This window comes from Mirounga leonina, unplaced genomic scaffold, assembly GCF_011800145.1.
Source record: "Mirounga leonina isolate KUSES-001 unplaced genomic scaffold, KU_Mleo_1.0 Mir_197, whole genome shotgun sequence".
Lineage (NCBI taxonomy): Eukaryota > Metazoa > Chordata > Mammalia > Carnivora > Phocidae > Mirounga > Mirounga leonina.
This window is the reverse complement of record NW_023270494.1, coordinates 12,394,664-12,414,933: the sequence shown is the minus strand read 5'-3', so window position 1 is coordinate 12,414,933 and position 20,270 is coordinate 12,394,664. Positions and strand designations below refer to the sequence as shown.

The window sequence follows — 20,270 nt, the reverse complement described above, 5'->3', positions numbered from 1 at the left end:
CATACTCAGCACAAGTCTGCTGGAGATTCTCTTTCCCTCTTCTTCTGTTCCTCCCCTCCCCCTGCCCCCCAAAAACCAAACAAATAAAAAAAAAATCTTTAAAATAAAAAATAAAAAAATAAAACGGCCCCTCCCCCCTCATCCCATGTAACAGGTCTAGGAATGAAAAGATGGCAGTAAAAATTTTAGAGCATCTCCCCCTGCTCCAGACATTATTGCAAGGTTTGCTCCAGGAAAGAGAGAATATATTTTTCTATTACCCTCCTTTTTGTTGCAAACGCTTTCCTAATTAATTTTATTATTTCAAAAAAAAATTTTTTTTTAAAGATTTTATTTATTTATTTGAGACAGAGAGAATGAGAGAGAGAGAGCACATGAGGGGGGGGAGGGTCAGAGGGAGAAGCAGGCTCCCTGCCGAGCAGGGAGCCCGATGCGGGACTCGATCCGGGGACTCCAGGATCATGACCTGAGCCGAAGGCAGTCGCTGAACCAACTGAGCCACCCAGGCGCCCTATTATTTCAAAATTTAAAAATACATAGAAAAAATGTTAAATTGCTCACTGTCCCTCAGCTCACTTGAACAGGGCTCTGGAGCAGTGAAAGTCAGTGATGATTTTCTTGGGCATCTGGTGAGTAGTTATTGGGACCCTTTCTAATGTAGCCCTGAGCTCCAAGGCCTTTTGCTCAATCTTTGAGGGCCTTTTCATAAAAACTCACAATTAAGCTTTCCTGTTCTTTCACAAGGCCATTACCTACTTGGATCAACTGAGATATAATCCAGAGTTTTTTAAGTCCTATAATCCAGCTTATACCCAATGAACGAACATACCCAATGGGGGATTATTTACTTAAGTATTTATTACCTATGACCTATCTCAAGGGTATAATCAATAGGATATGGGGCCAATCAGAATGGATGGCCATCTTGGACTGGGACCTGGGGTGGGGAGTTGGGGCTGAAAGCCTCCTGATGTATCAGGCATTACCCTTTAGTTAGACTGGTGAAAGCAGGCAAGAGGTCTTACAGGAAGAGCTGTTGGCCTTGTGGCTGGTACTCAGAGATTTGGGGCAACAGCTATCTATCAATTGGCATAAAAGCTTTTCAATATTTTCACACCCTGTGTGCCCTGCCACGCCTGCTTTCAAGAAAGATTTGGGACATCTTGATGTTGAAAGGACATAAACAACATTAAAAAAAAAAACAACAAACCCACACACATCAAACAAAACAAACAAAACAAGAACACATATTGTATATTTAAAATTGCCATACCATTTATTTTTTAAGGCTTTGTTATTTTTCTAGAGCAGTGTTAGGTTTACAACAAAATTTAGAGGAAAGTACAGAGAGTTCACATATACCGCCTACCCTCACCCATGCAGAGCCTAGCCGTTATCAACATCACTTACCAAAGTGCTACATTTTTAGCCAAAGATAAACCTACACTGACACATCACCCCAAGTTTACCCTAGGATTTACTCTTGGTGTTGTCTATTCTATGGATCTGAACAAAAGTATAATGACATATATCCATTGTAGAGAGTATTTTCACTGCCTTAAAAGTCCTCTGTGCTCTGCAGGACATCTTGGTTGCTTCCAGGTTTGGGTGATTATGAATAAAGCTGCTATAAAGATCTGTGTGCAGATTCTTGTGTGAATATAAGTTTTCAGCTTCTTTGGGTTAATATCAAGGAGCACGACTGCTGGATCATATGGTAAGAATATGTTTGTTGTTACTGAGATGTAATTGACATATAACATTATATTAATTTCATGTTCAACATAATGATTTGAGACATACATATTATGAAATGATCACCACAATAAATATAGTTAACATCCATCACCACACAGTTACAATTTTTTCTTGTGATGAGAACTTTTAAGATCTGCTCTCTTAGCAACTTTCAAATATACTATACAGTAGAGTATTATTAACTATAATCACCATGCTGTACATTACATCCCCAGGACTTAGTTTATTTTACAACTGGAAGTATGTATTGTATTACTGGAAGTAAGTTTTGGCCACCTTTACCTATTTCATCTAGACTGTGTTTAGTTTTGTAAGAAACCACTAAACTGCCTTCCAAAGTGGCTGTTCCATTTTGCTCGCTCACCAGGAATGAATGAGAAGTCCTATTGCTCCACATCTTTGTCAGCATTTGATGTTGACGGTGTTCTGGATTTTGGCTATTCTAATGGGTGTGTAGTGGTACCTCATTGTTTCAGTTTGAATTCCCCTGATGTGGAGCATCTTTTCATATGCTTATTTGCCATCCATATATCTGCTTTGGTGAGGTGTCTGTTAAAGCCATTGGCCCACTTTTTTTTAGTTGGGTTGCTTATTGTTAAGTTTTAGCAGTTCTTTGTATATTTTGGATAACAATCTTTCCTCAGATACGTCTTTTGCAAACATTTCCTCCAAGTCTGTGGCTTGTCTTCTCATTCTTTTTGATAGTGTCTTTCGCAGAGCAGATTTAATGAAGTCCAGCTTATCAATGATTTATTTCATGGATCGTGTCTTTGGCATTGTATCTAAAAAAGACATTGCCGCACCCATCTAGATTTGCTTCTGTGTTATCTTCTAGGAGTTTTACAGTTTTTAATTTTACATTTAGGTCTATGATCTATTTTAAGTTAATTTTTGTGATGATGTAAGGTCTGTGTTCTAGCTTAATATTTTTGCATATGGATGTCCAGTTGTTCTAGCACCATTTATTGAAAAGACTATCTTTGCTCCTTTGAATTGCTTTTGCTTCTTTATCAAAGATCAGTGGACTGTATTCATGGTGGTCTATTTCTGGGCTCTCTGTTCTATTCCACTGACCTATGTGTCTATTATTTTGCCAATACCACACTTTTTGATAACTGTAGCTTCATGCTTGTTGTTCATAGCATCAGGTGTTCACAGTGCCAAAGGTTCCTGAGCCCAGCACTCCTATTTTAAACCTACAGTACCTCTCTACCTCCTATTCCCTTAACCTGCTCCACAAAGAAGCTCCTAGAACATGGTAGCTTTGTTGAGGATGGCCTTTTGCACCATTTCATTCATTGGAAGGCATTTCAGGCTGCGGGATAGGCTTGGATCCCTGAAAAATTAATCAAAATAGACTTTGAAACTTAGGCCATAGTACCAAGTCTTCTAATTTGATGATATTTTCATAGAAAGAAAAATCTGCTACTTTGGCAATTTGGATTAGAGGGCCCCATCAGTAGAAACTGCCCAATTGCAGCCCTCTATTTCATGATTATGTGGTCCATTTAGTGACGTAGGTAGATTCTCTTTCCCAAATGTTTTTCTTCTTAAAAGCTTAGGTCATCAGGTTGCCCAGTATTAAAATTCAACTATCTCCTCCCCCTTAGGTGTGTAGTTATCTCCCCTGACAGCTGACAGACCAGGAAGTACTTCCTTCCTCCTCCCACAGGCAGTCAGATGGAGAAAGAGTGAAACTGGCTCAGGAGCTTGTTATCATCCTATATTTTAGCATGGCTGGATTTGTCTTCCCATGTTATGTGATAGTAAGTAACTAGCAACTGCAGATCCAACCAACGCTATAAGCAGCATATGGCCAAGGAGGACTTCTTTCAAGATGAGGAGGTCCCCGGCTGTGCCTCCCAATGATCAGCTTTCTTCTCTTTGATTATGGCTGGTTAAGCTTCTACATGCAAAGCTGTCCATGTTTTAGCTTTTCTCTCATGCTGTCCTATATATCTGTAAGAGGTTTAGAGCATAAAGATGAATTCTTTCATTTCTAAGGCATTGATCAACCTTTCAGTATATAGGGTCTCATTTCTGAGGCCCCATACTCAATGACAGATATTCATCAGTGAAATTTCCCATCTACCCAGAGGGTCATTCCCCACCTTAATCCCTAAGTGAAAGTTTAAAAAGATACAGGAAATAGAGAAAGAAGAAAATCACCTGGGATGCGTGCAAGTGTGTGCGCGAATGTGTGATGTGTGTGTGTACATGAATGTGTGTGTGTGAATGTGAGATGTATGGGTTGACATGAACATGTGTGTGTGAGTGTGTGTGCAAATACGCAATGTATGCTTGTACACGCATGTGTGGGTGTGTGAGAGAAATAGTTCTTTGTGGGCGAATGCTGCCTCCTAGTGGCATCTATTACTTTTAAAAAGTGTTTGCAAAAACAGTTGGGAATGAAAAGATATCCAAGTCTCCTTGTATCAAGCATTGGGCAGTTTTCCATATATCTCACCTTTGTTAATTTTATTTTCCCAACTATGCCATCGGGAAGGTAAAGAAACCCAAGCTCAGGGAGGTTATGTCACTTCGTTGACCTGAGTCACAAAGCTAGTGACAGTTATCCAAACTTCAGAATTATGTCTTTTCTACCATTCTCACGCTGCTAATTTAGCTATGAATTTTCCTGGTGGCTTTGTCGAAATGACTGAAATCTGGAGTTAGAATTTCACAGCCTAGGGAGGAGTGCTGAAACATTAGTGGAGAGATTTCTGTGTAGGTGAGGCTATAATGTACCCTGGCAAGTGGTTGCCAGTTTGTATGCATGCTGACTAGGGCATATGCATATTACTGAAGGGGAGAAGAGCCGTTTCTCTCTGTTGATAGCTCCAGTATGGATTGCCCAAGAGGGCAGGATAGAGCAAGCCACAGGGATAGGGATAGAACGCTGAACGCTGAGTGCAGCTTAGTTCCAGCGTAAGGATGGAATCCAGCATCATTGTGTTAAAGGTAGTATCTCTCTTTTTCTTCTTTTTTTTATTAGTGAAGAAAAGAAAATATGCCTCACAATTCTGTTCCTGCTCTCTTTATACTGCTTCTATTTTTTGTCCTATAATTTATATTTTATGACCTGGAAATAGGAAGTTCTGAATCATTTCCTATCCAATTTAAGGAATTTGCTGGCTGCAGGATTATTTTGGATATCTACCTCTAATGTGTTTACATAATAGTAAATATTCTTGGTATTTATAAATTGCTTTCCATTTAGATAGCCGGGAGTCATTCAATTATTTCATTCTAATGATACAGAGTATCTTGATAATGCAAAATGGTGAATCAACTGAAATTTGATTAATTAGAATATCAGCCCATGCTAAATACTGTGTACAGAGCCATTGCTGGTTTTGAAACAATAAATCAAAATATGGAAGTTATGTACATCATGCCAAATTCTAGAAAAATGGACAAAGGGCTAAAGAGATCCTTTGCAAATGAATAAAAGGAAAAAACTAATTGAGATTTTAAAAATATTTCAATGTTTCTAATGGTGGAAAATGCAAATTAAAGAGGATTGTTTTTATATACAGTTAGCACAGATTAGAAAAATTGTTAATGTGAGATAGTCACTTTCACGGACCATTGGGTGGGATTGCAAATCCTAGAAAGAAATTTGACAGTACTGATCAAAAGCCTTAATTTTTTATGCCCATAGGAATATCTTTTATGGAGATAGCTGAAACTTCAAGATGTACATATTAAAACATATTTATTGTAATATTATTTATAAGAGCCAAAAATTGCTAATAACTTACATATCCAATCACAGGAGCATAATTAAGCAAATTTTGTTGCATCGAAAGAATGGAGCAATAAGGAGACAGTAGAATAATTACACATGCAGACTCACACACACACACATACATGATTTGAGGAAATATATGCAATTATTAATAGTGGTTATTCTTTAATGATAGGATTACACATAATTTTTTATTTTCTTCTTGAAACCTTTCAGTGTCTTCCAATTTCCCTGTAATACCATTAAAATTTTATAATCTGATTAAAAAAAAAACAATTCAAAAGTCTCAGTCTAGGAAGAACAGTTTCATTTCTCTTTACAGGAAACTTTTGATTATTATTATTTTTAAAGATTTTATTTATTTGAGAGATGGGGGGAGAGAGAGAGAGCGTGAGCAGAGGCAGAGGCAGAGGGAGAAGCAGGCTCCCTGCTGAGCAAGGAGCCCAGTGTGATATTGAATCCCAGGATCCTGGGATCATGGCGTGAGCCAAAGGCAAACGCTTAACTGACTGAGCCACCCAGGCGTCCCAGCTTTTGATTATTCTTTTTGTTTTTTTAAAGATTTTATTTATTTATTTATTTATTTGACACAGAGAGAGAGAGAGAACAAGCAGAGGGAGTAGCAGAGGGAGAGGGAGAAGCAGGCTCCCTGCTGAGCAAGGAGTCTGATGTGGGACTCGATCCCAGGACTCTGGGATCATGACCTAAGCTGAAGGCAGACGCTCAAATGACTGAGCCCCCCCAGGCGCCCCTATTACTATTGATAGTAAGAGGAATAACTGCCTGATAATCCATTGCAGTGATCCAAAGTCACTAACATTTGTTCTTAGGTATTGTACTTTCTTTTTTATATGTTTATTATTCACAGTTCTTCAAATGACCGGATAAATTCACATTGAAGTTGTTGAAGCCCCGACTCAAAAGTTTTAGGGAAGAAAAACAGAGTAAATTTCAAAATGTTGTGTCTGAGTCAATTTTTCCAAAATAGTGCTGTTTTTGAAGAGATTTGAGGATATTTTAGAAAGTAAAACTGACAGAACTTAAAATATCTTTAATTGCTTCACCTAGAGAATCGCTGTCCACATTTGACTTGCAGTCTTACACATTTTCCTTTCTTTGTGTGTCTGGCAATTATGTAAAATGGAATAATCATATTTTGTAACTCACATTTTGTATTTATTAGTACAGACTTCTACTTTTGGTATGGATCTTTAGGGCAATTAAGGTATCAAAAGAATGCCTTTAGGAAATATGTAAGTTTATATGCATGTAACTTAAAGTTAAGAGATGTAACTTACTGTAATCAGGTTTACGTTTGAGTAATAAGACAGGAAATTCAAATGACAGTGGCTTAAACAAAATGGAGGTAACGTCCAGGCCTGTGCTATACTTACTATAATTTTATAGAGCAGGAGTTTAAAATACAGAGTTCATCAGATTTAATACAACAAAATGCAGGCCCAGTTCAAACTATGTATGAATAATTATTATCTTCCTAATTAGCAAAGGTCACATTTTCCCATGTCTTATGTAGGGAATAATTGAATTCACATGGTTCAGTATTATCTAGACTAATCTCTCAGTTTTAAGTTTATATTTTGAAAAGAAACAGATAGCTTTCAACATGAGAGGTATAGCATAATCAACTTCCCACACAGGAAAGAAAAACAATTTACATTTTACGGTTATGTTTTTACTACCATGTTCATACTCTATTAACAACTGTGTTACCATTGGATTTTTAAAAATTGAGGTAAAATGTTACTTGTTTTTAAAACAAACTTCTTTCATTTAAAAATCATTTGTAGCTGATAGGAAATAATATGTATTTTTTGAAACAATATTTTCAATGGGAATAATGTTTCAATTTCAATACCTTTCTAAAGCCAAAGCTAAAACAAGGTTGAGTATATATTTTCATATCCTGACTTTATAATCGCTATATAGTGTTTGCTTTATCTTCCCTCTATTCCCATAACATATTATTTATATACCTTTTAAGCCAGGTGACATAATCTGACTCCAAATGTGGTTATTTGGTGTTTGTCTTATTACCTCCTACTATATTTTAAACGTTTGGAGGGTGGAAACTCAAGTTTGTTCTCACAACTCCTGAAGCTTTGTTGAAGTTGGAACCATTTGCAGTAACTCCTTAATCCTCTTCTCTGAGAAAGGAATCCCAATTCCTGTCCTTCAGCGCAAAGGTGAGCTAATACAGTCATGTTTATACAGTGGGATGCCCCATCTCCTAACCACAGCTGATTTGATTAAGCGGTCTCGCTTGATTCAAATTAGACCAATCAGGTGCACTCTCCCAGAAAGAAATTTGGATACAGAAAAGTTGGTCTTCCGGGCCTCTTGAATGGAAGCTTTGTAAACTAGGAAGTTAAGGGTGGCCATGTTCTACCACAGGTGCGGAGAAAAGCACAAAAGACCCATCTGCCTTCATTCTTTGATTCAATAAACATTTATGGATTGCCTCTAAGTGGCAGGTACTCTGCAAGATGCTGGGTCTACAATGGTAAACACAGCATATATGGTTCCTGTGCTTATGGGGCCTACAAATATTTGAAAAAGATTGTTAATATTCGTTAGTAATTGATTACAAATTTTGATAAATGCAATGGAGAAAAGGAACAAGGGGTTTTGAAAGAGAATAAGGGGTGGATTAAGAATCAATGAAGGCAGGATGCCTGGGTGGCTCAGTCGGTTAAGCAGCTACCTTTGGCCCGGGTCATGATCCCAGGGTCCTGGGATCGAGTCCCACATTGGGCTCCTTGCTCAGCAGGGAGCCTGCTTCTCCCTCTATTCCTCTGCTTGTGCTCTCTCTGTCAAATAAATAAAATCTTAAAAAAAAAAAAAAAGAATCAATGAAGGCCTCTATGTTTAAGTGACCTTTAAGCTAACGTGAAAAGCAAGGTGTTAGAGCATTCCTGGTAGAGGAATTATTTCCTGAAGATATATACTAGATGGTCAATGACACCTAGTAGCATTCAATAAATATATTTTGAGCTAAAAAATTATTATGCTTTATAAGATAACCAGACATAGAAGGCCTATAAATTGGTTGCCATAGGTGTTTGGCCATAAAAGGTTTACGTGAAACTGTATTTTTCAGGCCACATAAGCTTGGGGCTATACTGCAACAATCACAAAAGAGTGTTTATCTGATTTTACTCTTGAGGTCCCTGAATAGACTCTGATTCCAGCCATTTCTTCCCCAATATTAATGAAGGTCTCTAGGGTGGGTCTCATGTGTGCTCTGTATGTTACTAAGTTACCATGCGCTGTGCATCATTTATTTCTAAGTGCATGTAGCTGTGAGGATGCTGTTATTCTCACTTCTTGTCTCTGATGCTTGATGAAGGCATCCCTGATGCTGCTACTCTTTACTGATGCCTGCCCTGAGGTTGCTGGAGCGCACTGCTAGGGGCAATGTTGTCTGTACTGAGCGTGCTACCTTCAGAAATTATGCTCAGAAATGCTGGTTATGGCTTCTGTTCTGTGTTTAAATGGGTATAAAATCCACACACAGGAGTTCTTAACCTAGGCTCTATGGGTGAGCTTCAGGAATTCTGGAAACCCTTTGATTTTTATGCGTATTTTTGGGCATGTGGGCATTTGATGGTGGAGGAGTAAGGGAGGAGGGTTATAACTTTTTAAGGTTTTCGAAAGACGTTCCTTACCTCTAAAGATTAGGAATTACTCTGTTACAACAAGAGGAGGAGAGCTGGAAGCCATTCCAAGGCCAGCACTGTGCTTTATGGAGAATTGTCTTCTCCTTCAATGTTTGTATCATCACTGAACCAGACCTGCTCACCATCTCTTAGGATGAATTACTTCCTAGGGGTTCCTTGGTTCTCATGTAAGGAGATTCTTTACATTTTCCACCAGACCTCTCAATAAGATGTATAGGCTTGAATCCTAAGGTGAACAAAGCTCAATCTCAAACTGGTATCCCAGCTTCATATTTATAACTTAAATAACACTAAAAACCTCCATGCATATCATAACAATATTTTTGTTTGCATAACTATATGTGTATGTACAGTTGACTTTTGAACAACATGGGGATTAGGGTGGCTGAACTCCTGAACAGTTGAAAATCTATGTATAATTTTTGACTCTCCCAAAACTTAATTACTAAGAGCTACCTGTTGACCAGAAGCCTCACTGATAACATAAACAATTGATTAACACATATTTTGTATGTTACACGTATCATTTACTGTATTCTTACAATAAAGTATGCTAGAGATAAGAAAATCATAAGGAAGAGAGAAAACATTAACAGGACTATACTACTGTATTTATGGAAAGAAAATTCGTGTATAAGTGGAACCATGCAGTTCCAACCCATGTTGTTCAAGGGTCAATATATTTTTTAAATGAAAAAAGTGACAGTCTTCTAGTTCTTAAGAATGGAAAGGGAGATTTTCTTATTTTCTTATCTTCTTTCACTTAATTAGGGAAAATACTTAAGAAGTTTACTTTCTTAATTTTTTTAACTATTACTTTTTACTTTCAGTCGTATTTTTCCTCTACAATTATTTCCTCTCAGATGACCTTGACTTTTTTCCCCTTGATCCCCTTTTTCATCTTCCATTTTTTTGCTCATTCTCATTTAGACGTCAGTTGTCAAAAATTCATTTCACGTTCTCCCTGAAATGTGGTTATATGTTTTGAACTTCACTGAGTGGTCAAATTCCTGCAGTTAATTGCTTGCATGGGTTTTGCATCCCTGAATCTCAGTGCAAATGATCTGGATTACCGATCATTCTTTAGCTATAAACATGTTCAAATATGCTTTGGGAAACTAATTTTTAAAAGCATTTCATACCGTTTCCTTCCTTTAGCCTTCATAACTTGTCATGGAAACAATGAAGAACTGTTGGTGCTTAATTCTGGTGGGTTAGTTTGAAAAAGCACCTTGGAGAGAATACGACTTACCCTCTGGAAGCTTGAAAGTAACTAGTTACAAATGGATGAATCTTCTATTTTCTTTATGGAAGACTGAAAAGACGCTGCAAGCTGCGCTTCCTTGAGATTTGGCATCACACTGAACGTGTTGCCCAGATTCTGCGGAAGGAATCCTGTTGTGAAATTAGATGAAAAACAGTGGTGAACTGAATTTCATTTAGGTGGGTGTTTTTACAATTTAAATTTTGTTTCTGCCTGGCATTTAAATAAATATCCTTCCGAGCTTTTCCAGAAAATGCAATAGAAGACCAAAAAATATCACAACGGAGCTGCGCATACATGGGGACTGCCGTTGAGGTGGTTGAGATTTCCCGGGAGTAGCAAAATCACATTTTCCCCCTTGATCTTGCTATCCTACACAGAACTGGTGAACACAAAACCCTTTATTTTATTTCAGCATCTTCAGAATTTGGGGTCCAGTTTCTTTAGACCTCGGATAGTTGTGAATGCAAAAAAAAAAAAAAAAAAAAAGAAAGGAAGGAAAAGAAACAAGCTAATGCTCATTTTCCCCGTTTAATCCGACCTCATTCACCTCTGGGTTGTGAGATACCAGGCAGTGACCCAGGACAGCAGTGTGCGGACAGCGGTCGGGTTACCCTGGGAACCTCCGCCTGGGACCCAGCCCGCCTGGAGGCTGCGCTACACCCGGGACCGTCGCCGTGGCAACGGCGCGGCGCGCTCACCGCGACCCCGAGGGCGAGAAGACGAGGACGGAAGTCCCGCCTCCGAATTGCCGGGAGCGTCGCCATGACAACGGCGTGGCGCGCAGGCCGCGACCGCAGGGGTGGGGAGGGGGCGGGGAATGAGAGCGCGGAAGTCCCCGCCCCTGGGCTGCTAGGGCGGCGGCGACCTCGGCGGCTCGCAAGGATTTGAAACCGTTTCTCTGGCGGCGGCGGCGGCGGCGGCGGCGCGGCCGACCGGAAAGCTTGCATGTAGGCGCGCCAGGTTTTCGATTTCCCGAATTTCCCCGCCCGCCCCTACACCCGGGTTCTCGAGTGGAATTTTGCGCGGGGTGGCGGCCGCCCCTCCCGTGCGGGCCCGTTCGGCGAGGGGCGTCGCCCCGCAGGCCCCGGGTCCGTTCGCAAGGCCTGTGGGGCGCGCGCCCGGCTGGGGGCTGGGGGTGAGGGGGCGCGAGAGTGAGGGTGGGGGTGGCGGGGGGGGGCTGGGCGCGGACGGCTGCTGTTCCACTTGTGGGTGAAATCCAGTCCCGGCGCGGACCGGGAAAGTTCTGGGTAAAGTTGGCTAGATGGATGGAGCTGGTCCCCAGGACGCGGTCCCGAGATCCGCCCGCGAGGTTGGCCGCTGGGGGGAGAAATCTGCGTTCTGGACGAGGTAGGGAAGCGGCCGTGGCCTCGCGGGCTCGCGGGCCGGCCGCTCAGACAGGGCAAGTTGCTCCCAGGACAGGATGGGCGACCCCGGCGTTAGGGCAGGACCGGTGCGCTGGCTCCCGTGTGGGCGACAGTCTCGACGCCCGAGCGCTCGGGAAGGCCTGGCCCAGCACCACGGTGGCGTGCGTGCGGGAGCCACCGAGTGTCCCCGCGTTTAGTTCAGGAGGACAACACAAGTACAGACGAACAGCTTTTATTCTCATCCTTGCGTGGCTGCTTTATTATTTGTCCTTTGTATGCAGAGATGAGTAAAAATAAGGTAGAAAAGGCGACCGGAATGACAGGAGCCTCTGCATAGTGGTCGGGCTGCAGCCTGGAGCGCACGACGGTGGGCACACAGTGTCCAGGCGCAGCTCCCCTTTCCCTGGGACTGACTCTGGGGCACTTACCCAACTCCGCTAAGCCTCGCCTTCCTCCTCTGGGAAATGGCCGCGAAATAGTGCCTGTCTCCCAGGGTGATGACTGGGAAGTGTTTGTAAAGCACACAGCATGCTCCTGGCACCATCAGCGAAGGTCCAGTCAGTGCTCTGGTAACTGTCCAAGCATCACGTGCACCTGTAAAACTTTCTGATCTACCGTGGGACGTAGTTTAAATTTTCTGGAATGACTCACCATACGTTCAAAATACGGTTTGAACAAAATTGATTTTTGCAACTTCTAGGAATATGTTTATTGTGTTTGGCAGAGGGCGTGATATATGTGCGGTGGCTTTTCTGCCCAGGTCTTTTAATATTTGCGGCTTGCTTCTGCTTTGCTGACTCGTGTGACAGCTAAGCCCCTTGAGTAGGTCTTAGCCCCTTTGATAGGTGTCCACATATAAATAGGTTTAAAAAAAGACAGTGCCAGTGAGTTAAATAGAAGACGTGATCAAATATAGATTATAACTATAAGCAAGAGTTACCCAGTTGAGTTCTTTTTTTTTAACGTTTGAAGAAGTTTATGTGGTTAGTAGGCACATGAGACATAAGATACAGTTTTAAGTAGTGATAAAACTTTTTGATTAGCTGGAACTAAGTAGGTATAGTTTGTTTATAAGATGTAATTTGTGTAGCAAGAATGCCTTGAAGGTTTGAAATGGTGACTTAATTTTTTCCTTTTTGCATTCCTTAATTTTGTTGGAGAATAAATAAGGCATAAGGAGATGCAGATTTTTAGCTTTTACCCACTGTCACATTGACCCTTTGTTGTGTTTTTTAAAAAAGTGTACTCCACTATTGTGTGTCATTATAGCAATTCCAGTTGCCTTTCTGCTTTTCAAAATACGTCTTTATTAGTTGGAGATATTGCTGACGTTTATGGAAATGGCCAAGAGGTCAGGTATAATGGATCTGAGAGCTAGGGATTTCAGAATTTTAATCTGAGCTTTGTGCTTAATTTCATGACGTTAAGGGAGTCTTTTCAACTGTTGAGTTTTAGTTTTCCCTAACATTAAACGTTAACATCTGTGTGTGTCAAAGGATTTATTGTGAATTAGTGATTATTAGAAATCTTTTTGTTTTAGCTTTATCTATGGGTGCTCTCAGGTAAATGTTTGAGCACATGGGCCGGATGTACTGTTTAAGACTGGGAGTACTCCTAGGCTAGAGCTGTGCTTACAATTCTGAGTTTGGGAGTTTCCATTTGTCTTTTCATCCATTGAATAGTTGCTTTTTAGCTTTATGGTCTAATATCCTGCAGTGGTATCATAGCCCTCCGTTACCAAGTATGTTACAGGTGTAATTATATAGGAATGCAGTTAGTTATTGTAGGAATGCAAACCAACCAACCAAACACCTCCAAGCCAACTAACCAATCAGAAAATGCATTTAGGGCACCTGGGTGGCTCAGATGGTTAAACGTCTGCCTTCGGCTCAGGTCATGATCCCAGCATCCTGGGATCGGGTCCCGCATCGGGCTCCCTGCTCCTTGGGAGCCTGCTTCTCCCTCTGCCTCTCTCTCTCTCTCTGTCTCTCATGAATAAATAAAGAAAAAATCTTAAAAAAAAAAAAAAAGAAAATGCATTTAAATAAAATTTGACTTAACCAAGTCTTACATTTGAAAATATGTTTCTTCTACTGTGATGCAGAAGGTAGGATGACCAGTTATGGTAAATAGAATTAAGGCCATATACATTTCTATTCTAGAAGATCTATTTGGTACTCAGAATAGAATCTTCTAAAAAATTATTAGTCTCACGTTAAAGTGGGACATTATTCTCTTTTGTTAGCGTTTCTTTACCAATCAATTGTTTAGCTTCTAATAACGTGCCACATAATGTGCCAGGTACCCACCAAGATGTGTAAGTCATGGGCCCTGCCTTCCAGGAACATCTCACAGATGGTGGAAGACATGCAAATAATACACAGATGTGTACAAAAAATAATAGCACGGTGAATGCTGCTGCACAGATGTGAGCAGTGCACACTGAGGGTGGAACACAGGAGTCTAGGGCGCCTGGGTGGCTCAGTTGGTTAAGCGACTGCCTTCGGCTCAGGTCATGATCCTGGAGTCCCTGGATCGTGTCCTGCATCAGGCATCTCCCTCTGACCCTCCCGACCCTCCCCCCTCTTATGTGCTCTCTCTCTCTCAGATAAATAAATAAAATCTTAAAAAAAAAAAAAAAGGAACACAGGAGTCTAGGCCGAGCGGGGCAGGCTTTCCTCAGAAGTGCCATTTGAGCTGCATTTAGCTGACTGCAGGCAGAGGGAACCGCCTGTGGAGAGGATGCGGAAACATGTCCGGGCTTGGAGTGTTGCTGGAATGGCGCAGAGGTCACTGGTAGAGATGTGGCCCTTGGTGGGTGGACATATTAGGCAGCGGGTATGTAGGGAGAGGTGAGAGATGGGCTCCAGATGCAAAGGCACTCGGAAGCCTAACCAAGGCTTTAGATAGTATCTTGACGTAGTAGGTAGTCCAGAGAGATTTTTAAATAGAGAGTGATATGCTTAGCTTTGCACTTAGGGAACCTACTCTGGTACCAGTGACTGAAGTAGGGAAACCAGACAGTGGGGAGGCGGGCTGTTGCTGGAGGGCAGGGGAGGGGTGGGAAGGGCTTTCTCTGAGACAGTGGCAGTGAAAAGCCAGACACTGGCAGGTTTTGAGACATTTCCGAGTATCTGTTGATATATTGGCTTGAGGGGGGCTAGAGAGTGGGAACAGTGGAGGGGATGAAGGCCGCAGGGATGGAAAGTTTGAACCCATGAGGAGGTAACTGATATTGGCATTAGGGAGGACAGTTAATGCTTAGGGTACAGAAGCAAAGGAGGTAAGGAGGCATTCTGTTCTCCTAGAGGTAAGTTGAGAGGTGGAGGGAAGAGCATGTTGGGGTGTCAGCACCTGACTATTATTTTTCCCATGAAGCAGGAGGTAAGATTTTTTAAAACTGAGAATGAGGGGAAGCAAGGGCAGTTTGAGGGGCTTTAAGATGTCTGGCAGAAGCTTAAAAGCTGCTTTGTGGAGGAGGAAATAGTGAAGGACACCTGAGGGTTCAGGTAAGGTGGGAAGCTGACTGCAGGCAGCGCCATTTTTCTCCAGCAGACCCTTTGTGAGGGAATGAAGGAGGGCGTCGCAGGAGCGCAGTCTTACTGAGTTAAGTGTACGTATTTTTAACTTAAGGAAGTTCGTCAAAACCTATTGATTTTTGGGATTCACCTTCTTACAGGTAGTGTTTTTCCTGCTAATTTGGAAGAGATGTGCAGTCTACTATTTGAAATTTTTTGAGGGGAGTTAAAAATTTTGAATTTACATACAGTTAAAAATCACTTTTTTAGTATACAATTTATTGAACTTTTACACATGCATCGAATAGGGTCTTATAACCTATACAAACAGTATGTAGAACAATTTCCAATACTTCCCTTGTGCCACTGCTTTGTGTACAGACTGTCCCGCAACTGCTAACCCCTGTGAACCACTGATCTGTTCTCTATACTCACACTGTTTGCCTTTTCTAGAATGTCATACAAATGGATAGCTAGAGTATGTAGCCCTTTGAAAATCGTTTCTTTCACTCCATGTAATACATTTGAAGTTTATCCATGCCCTGTGTGTCAGGAGTTCATTGCTTTCTGTTGCTGAGCACTCCTTCATTGTGTGGATACGCCATAGTTTGTTTATTCCCTAGGTGAAGGACATTTGGATTGTTTCCTGTGTTTGGTGATTACCTGAGAAAAAAGCTGCTACAAGCCTTAGATTCAGGTTTTTGTGTGATTATAGACTTTGTTTCACTTGAGTAAATACCTAAGAGTGGGATTTCTGGGTCATATATGGTAAGGGTGTGTTGGACTGTGTAAGACTGATAAATTGTTTTCTAATGAGGCTGTGCCGTTTTGCATTCCTCCCAGCAGTTCATGAGAGTTCTTATTCTGTGTTCTCACCAGCATTTGGAGATATTGCTGACGTTTATGTATTGTATATTTGGTATTTTTTATTTTAGCTGTCCTAATAGGTATAGTGAGATCTCGTGATTTTAATTTGCATTTCCTTAATGATTAATGACATTGAGCATCTTTTCATTTGTTTAGTTGTCATTTGCATATTTTCTTTGGCAAAGGACTCTTTTTTTTTTTTTTCTATTTATTTTTGTTGGGTTGTTTTCTTATGGTTGAGTTTTGAGAGTTCTTTATATGTTCTTCATATAAATCCTTTATGAAATACATGATTTACAAATATTTTCTCCCAGTCTGTGGCTTATCTTTTCAATCCCTTAATGGAGTCCTTTGCAGAGCAGTTTTTTATTTTGGTGAATGGTCAATATAATAGTTTTTGTTTTATGGGAAGTGCTTTTGATGTCATATCTAAGAAATCCTTGTCTAATCCAAGGTCATGAAGATTTTCTCCTATGTTTTCTTCTAAAGAGTATTATAGTCTTAAATTTTACACCTTTAGGTCTTTGATTTTTTTTTTTTTTTAAAGATTTTTTTATTTATTTGACAGAGAGAGAAAGACACCTAGAGAGGAAACGCAAGCAGGGGGAGTGGGAGAGGGAGAAGCAGGCTTCTGGCTGAGCAGGGAGCCCGATGCGGGGCTCGATCCCAGGACCCTGGGATCATGACCTGAGCCGAAAGCAAATGCTCAACGACTGAGCCACCCAGGCGCCCCATAGGTCTTTTGATTTTTTTGAGTTAATTTTTGTATACAGTGTAAGGTTTAGGTTGAGGTTTACTTATTTATTTTGCATATGGATGCCCAATTGTTAGTGTATTTGTTGTAAAACCTGTCATTTCCCCATAAATTGCACCTTTGTCAAATACCAGCTGTCCATACTTGCATCGGTCAGTTTCTGAACTCTAGTCCGCTCCATGTCTGTGTGTCTTACCCTCTCACCAATACCACATTGTCTTGATTACTTAGTTTGATAGCACATCTTAAGATTAGGTAATTGAGTTCTCCAAGTTTTTTTTTTTTTCCCAGAATTGTTTTTGCTCTTCTAGTTCCTTTACATTTCTATATAAATTTTAGAACCGGCTTGTGCATATCTGCAAAGAATACTGCTGGAATTTTGACTAGAATTGCAATATATCTCTAGGTCAATTTGGGGATATATAACACTATTTAACACTAAGAGTTTTCCTTGACCTCTTTCATTAGAGTTGTGTAGTTCTCAGCAGACAGATCTTAATATTTTAATTTTAAATCTTTTACAGACTGAGTTATGGAAATAGGAAGTGAAGAAGAAAAATGGGAGAAGCTGGATGCAGAATTTGATCACTTTGTGGTAGATATGAAGCCCTTCGTTCTAAAATTACCCCATAGGTCAGGTAAGATTATGATTGGAAACTAGATTCTTTTTTTTTTTTTCATGTGGTAGTCTAAGTTTCTTTTTTTTTTTTATTATTCTTATGTTAATCCCCATACGTTACATCATTAGTTTTAGATGAAGTGTTCCATGATTCATTGTTTGTGCACAACACCCAGTGCTCCATGCAGAATGTGCCCTCCTCAATACCCACCACCAGGCTAACCCATCCTCCCACCCCCCTCCCCTCTAGAACCCTCAGTTTGTTTTTCAGAGTCCATCGTCTCTCATGGTTCGTCCACCCCTCTGATTTCCCCGCTTCATTCTTCCCCTCCCGCTACCTCCTTCTTCTTCTTTTTTTTTCTTAACATATATTGCATTATTTGTTTCAGAGGTACAGATCTGTGATTCAACAGTCTCACACAATTCACAGCGCTCACCATAGCACATACCCTCTCCAGTGTCTATCACCCAGTCACCCCATCCCTCCCACCCCACCCCCCACTCCAGCAACCCTCAGTTTGTTTCCTGCAATTAAGAATTCCCCTTATCAGTGAGATCATATGATACATGTCTTTCTCTGGGAAACTAGATTCTTAAGATTAATTTTTTTCTTTATATTATTTTTTCAAACCAGTGAACTGTCACAACAAAAAGAAAGCTTAATTTCTTCTTTCTTTTTTTTTTCCTTGGTTAGAAATTTATTAGAGAGTGTGTGTGTATGAGCAAGGGGAAGGGGAGAGGGAGAGAGAGAATCTCAAGCAGACTCCCTGCTGAGCACAGAGCCCGACAAGATGAGCTCCATCTCACCACCCTGAGATCATGACCTGAGTTGAAACCAAGAGTTGGATGCTCAACCGACTGAGCCACTCAGGCGCCCCCAAAAGCTAAATTTCTTTAAGCACAGTTTCATCTTAAGCTGATGTAGAATTGTTTGCTTTGAGCTATTCAAGAGTAAATAGAAATTTAGTGATAGTATCCTAGTAAACTGTGGAAAGATCTTACTGTGATACTAGTCTCAGACATCAAGAGCTTAAAGCCCATGGATCTCCAGCGTTAGCTACAACTATTTCTTCCTGCATCTTTTTCCTCCCTGAAGTGCTTCCTCTTTCAGGAGCCTACTAACTGTCTGTTCTCTGACAGTTTTATTTATCAAAGCAGAAAAAAAATCTATTGGTCTTATATGCTTATTGGTTGACTGAATGAAATCAATTGTGAATGAGTTTTTGTTGCTATCTCGTCTGCAATTCCTGGCCTATTTAATAATGGGATGAGAGTCTTTGTATCAAGTCAAAGACTTTTCAGATAATTTAAGGCATCAGAGAACAATTGGAGAGAGTTTGGGGGCCCAGGATGATTCTCTAAGCTATAGTAAGCTGTAAAGATAAATCTGATTTGGTAGTGGCGAGTGGGGCCAAGAAACTCTGGCTTTTACCCAAGTTTTGTCCAAGTTCCCTGTTTCCCTGAGGTGTCTCGTGAACTCCATATTCAAAATGAGAAACCAACTCCATATTAGATATTTGTTCCAGGGAGATGCACTGGGAAGAGGGAGAGTAGTGTATAAGTTATGCATTCTGTGGTCACCCACTGTTCCGGGGCTGCAGCCTTTCTTAGTCAAGATGCCTTTGCATGGTCTTCCTTCCAAGCTTCTTTTTCTACTCTCTTCTCTCGCCTCATGAGACTGTAACCTCCTCTTTCTCCCTCTGCTAGTCTTCAAGATGTATATTTCATGTCCTGTGGCTCATTCATGATAATTTGTATTGTATATTTGATTTGTTTGTATATTATTCGATTAATTATATTTCTATTTAACGATATCTATACTGTGCTCCCTTCTGATATTTACTACCTTTTTTTTTTTGTCTTAGATCTGCTGATTAGGACAAATTTGCATTAAAGTTTCCCATTATAAATGTATTTGAAATAAAACTATCCTCATATTTCATTTTCTTTTAAAAATGGATGTTAGATACATAGAATTGGATTAATTGTAATCTTTGGTTCATGACTCATTTCAGTATGGGTATATCCTGCCCTTTTATTTAATTAATTAATTCATAATGAATGTTTCAGAACTCACTTCCCAATCAAGAGCCTGAACAATGATAATAATTTATATCTTCTTATAGCTAAATGCTTCTTCTGATAATGGCTCTCCCCAGTATTTTAAGTAGAGTAATCAATTCCTTTCATGAACTAAATTGTACTAAGTTCTGGCCATTAGGATATTATATAGATTTCAGTTTGCTGCTACGCTTATAGAAGATACATAGTTTGAAAAAAGTGTTTTCTTAAGTTTATCAGTTTCACTTTTTTTCCCCTCAGAGTACACCCGATATTTCATGAAGTTTGCTTTGTGATTATATGATTTTCAAAGCTAAAAATACAAAAGTTCTTTAAAGGTTAGCCCTCATACCTGTAGTGATAAATCTGGTATGAGCAAAGTGGTAAATCCGCCCTAGCGATTTTTGTAGGTAAAACAATAAATGAGTATGACCTTTAGAAACTAAGAGATTAAAGCAGACTTATGATTTATGTTAGCTATATAATCTTCAAATTGAGTTAGACTGATAAAAGATTAATTCAAAATAGTTTTCATGAGACCTAAAGGTCAGATAAGGTAGTCAATAGGTCAATATATGTGGATTAAACTACTGTATTTTAAGGTGGTTTTTAA

The 20,270-nt window shown here is 40.2% G+C and overlaps 1 protein-coding gene across 1 annotated transcript in view; it reads left to right on the top strand.

Annotated features, from left to right (window-relative positions):
* The first annotated feature begins 11,333 nt into the window (after positions 1-11,333).
* The window catches only part of CEP112 (centrosomal protein 112), a 429,161-nt gene continuing 420,224 nt past the window's right edge, over positions 11,334-20,270 (top strand). The window contains exons 1-2 of the mRNA XM_035026212.1: positions 11,334-11,421; positions 17,502-17,615. Coding sequence (XP_034882103.1) covers positions 17,510-17,615 — 106 coding nt within the window. The 5' untranslated portion in view covers positions 11,334-11,421; positions 17,502-17,509. The remainder of the gene's footprint in view (positions 11,422-17,501; positions 17,616-20,270) is intronic.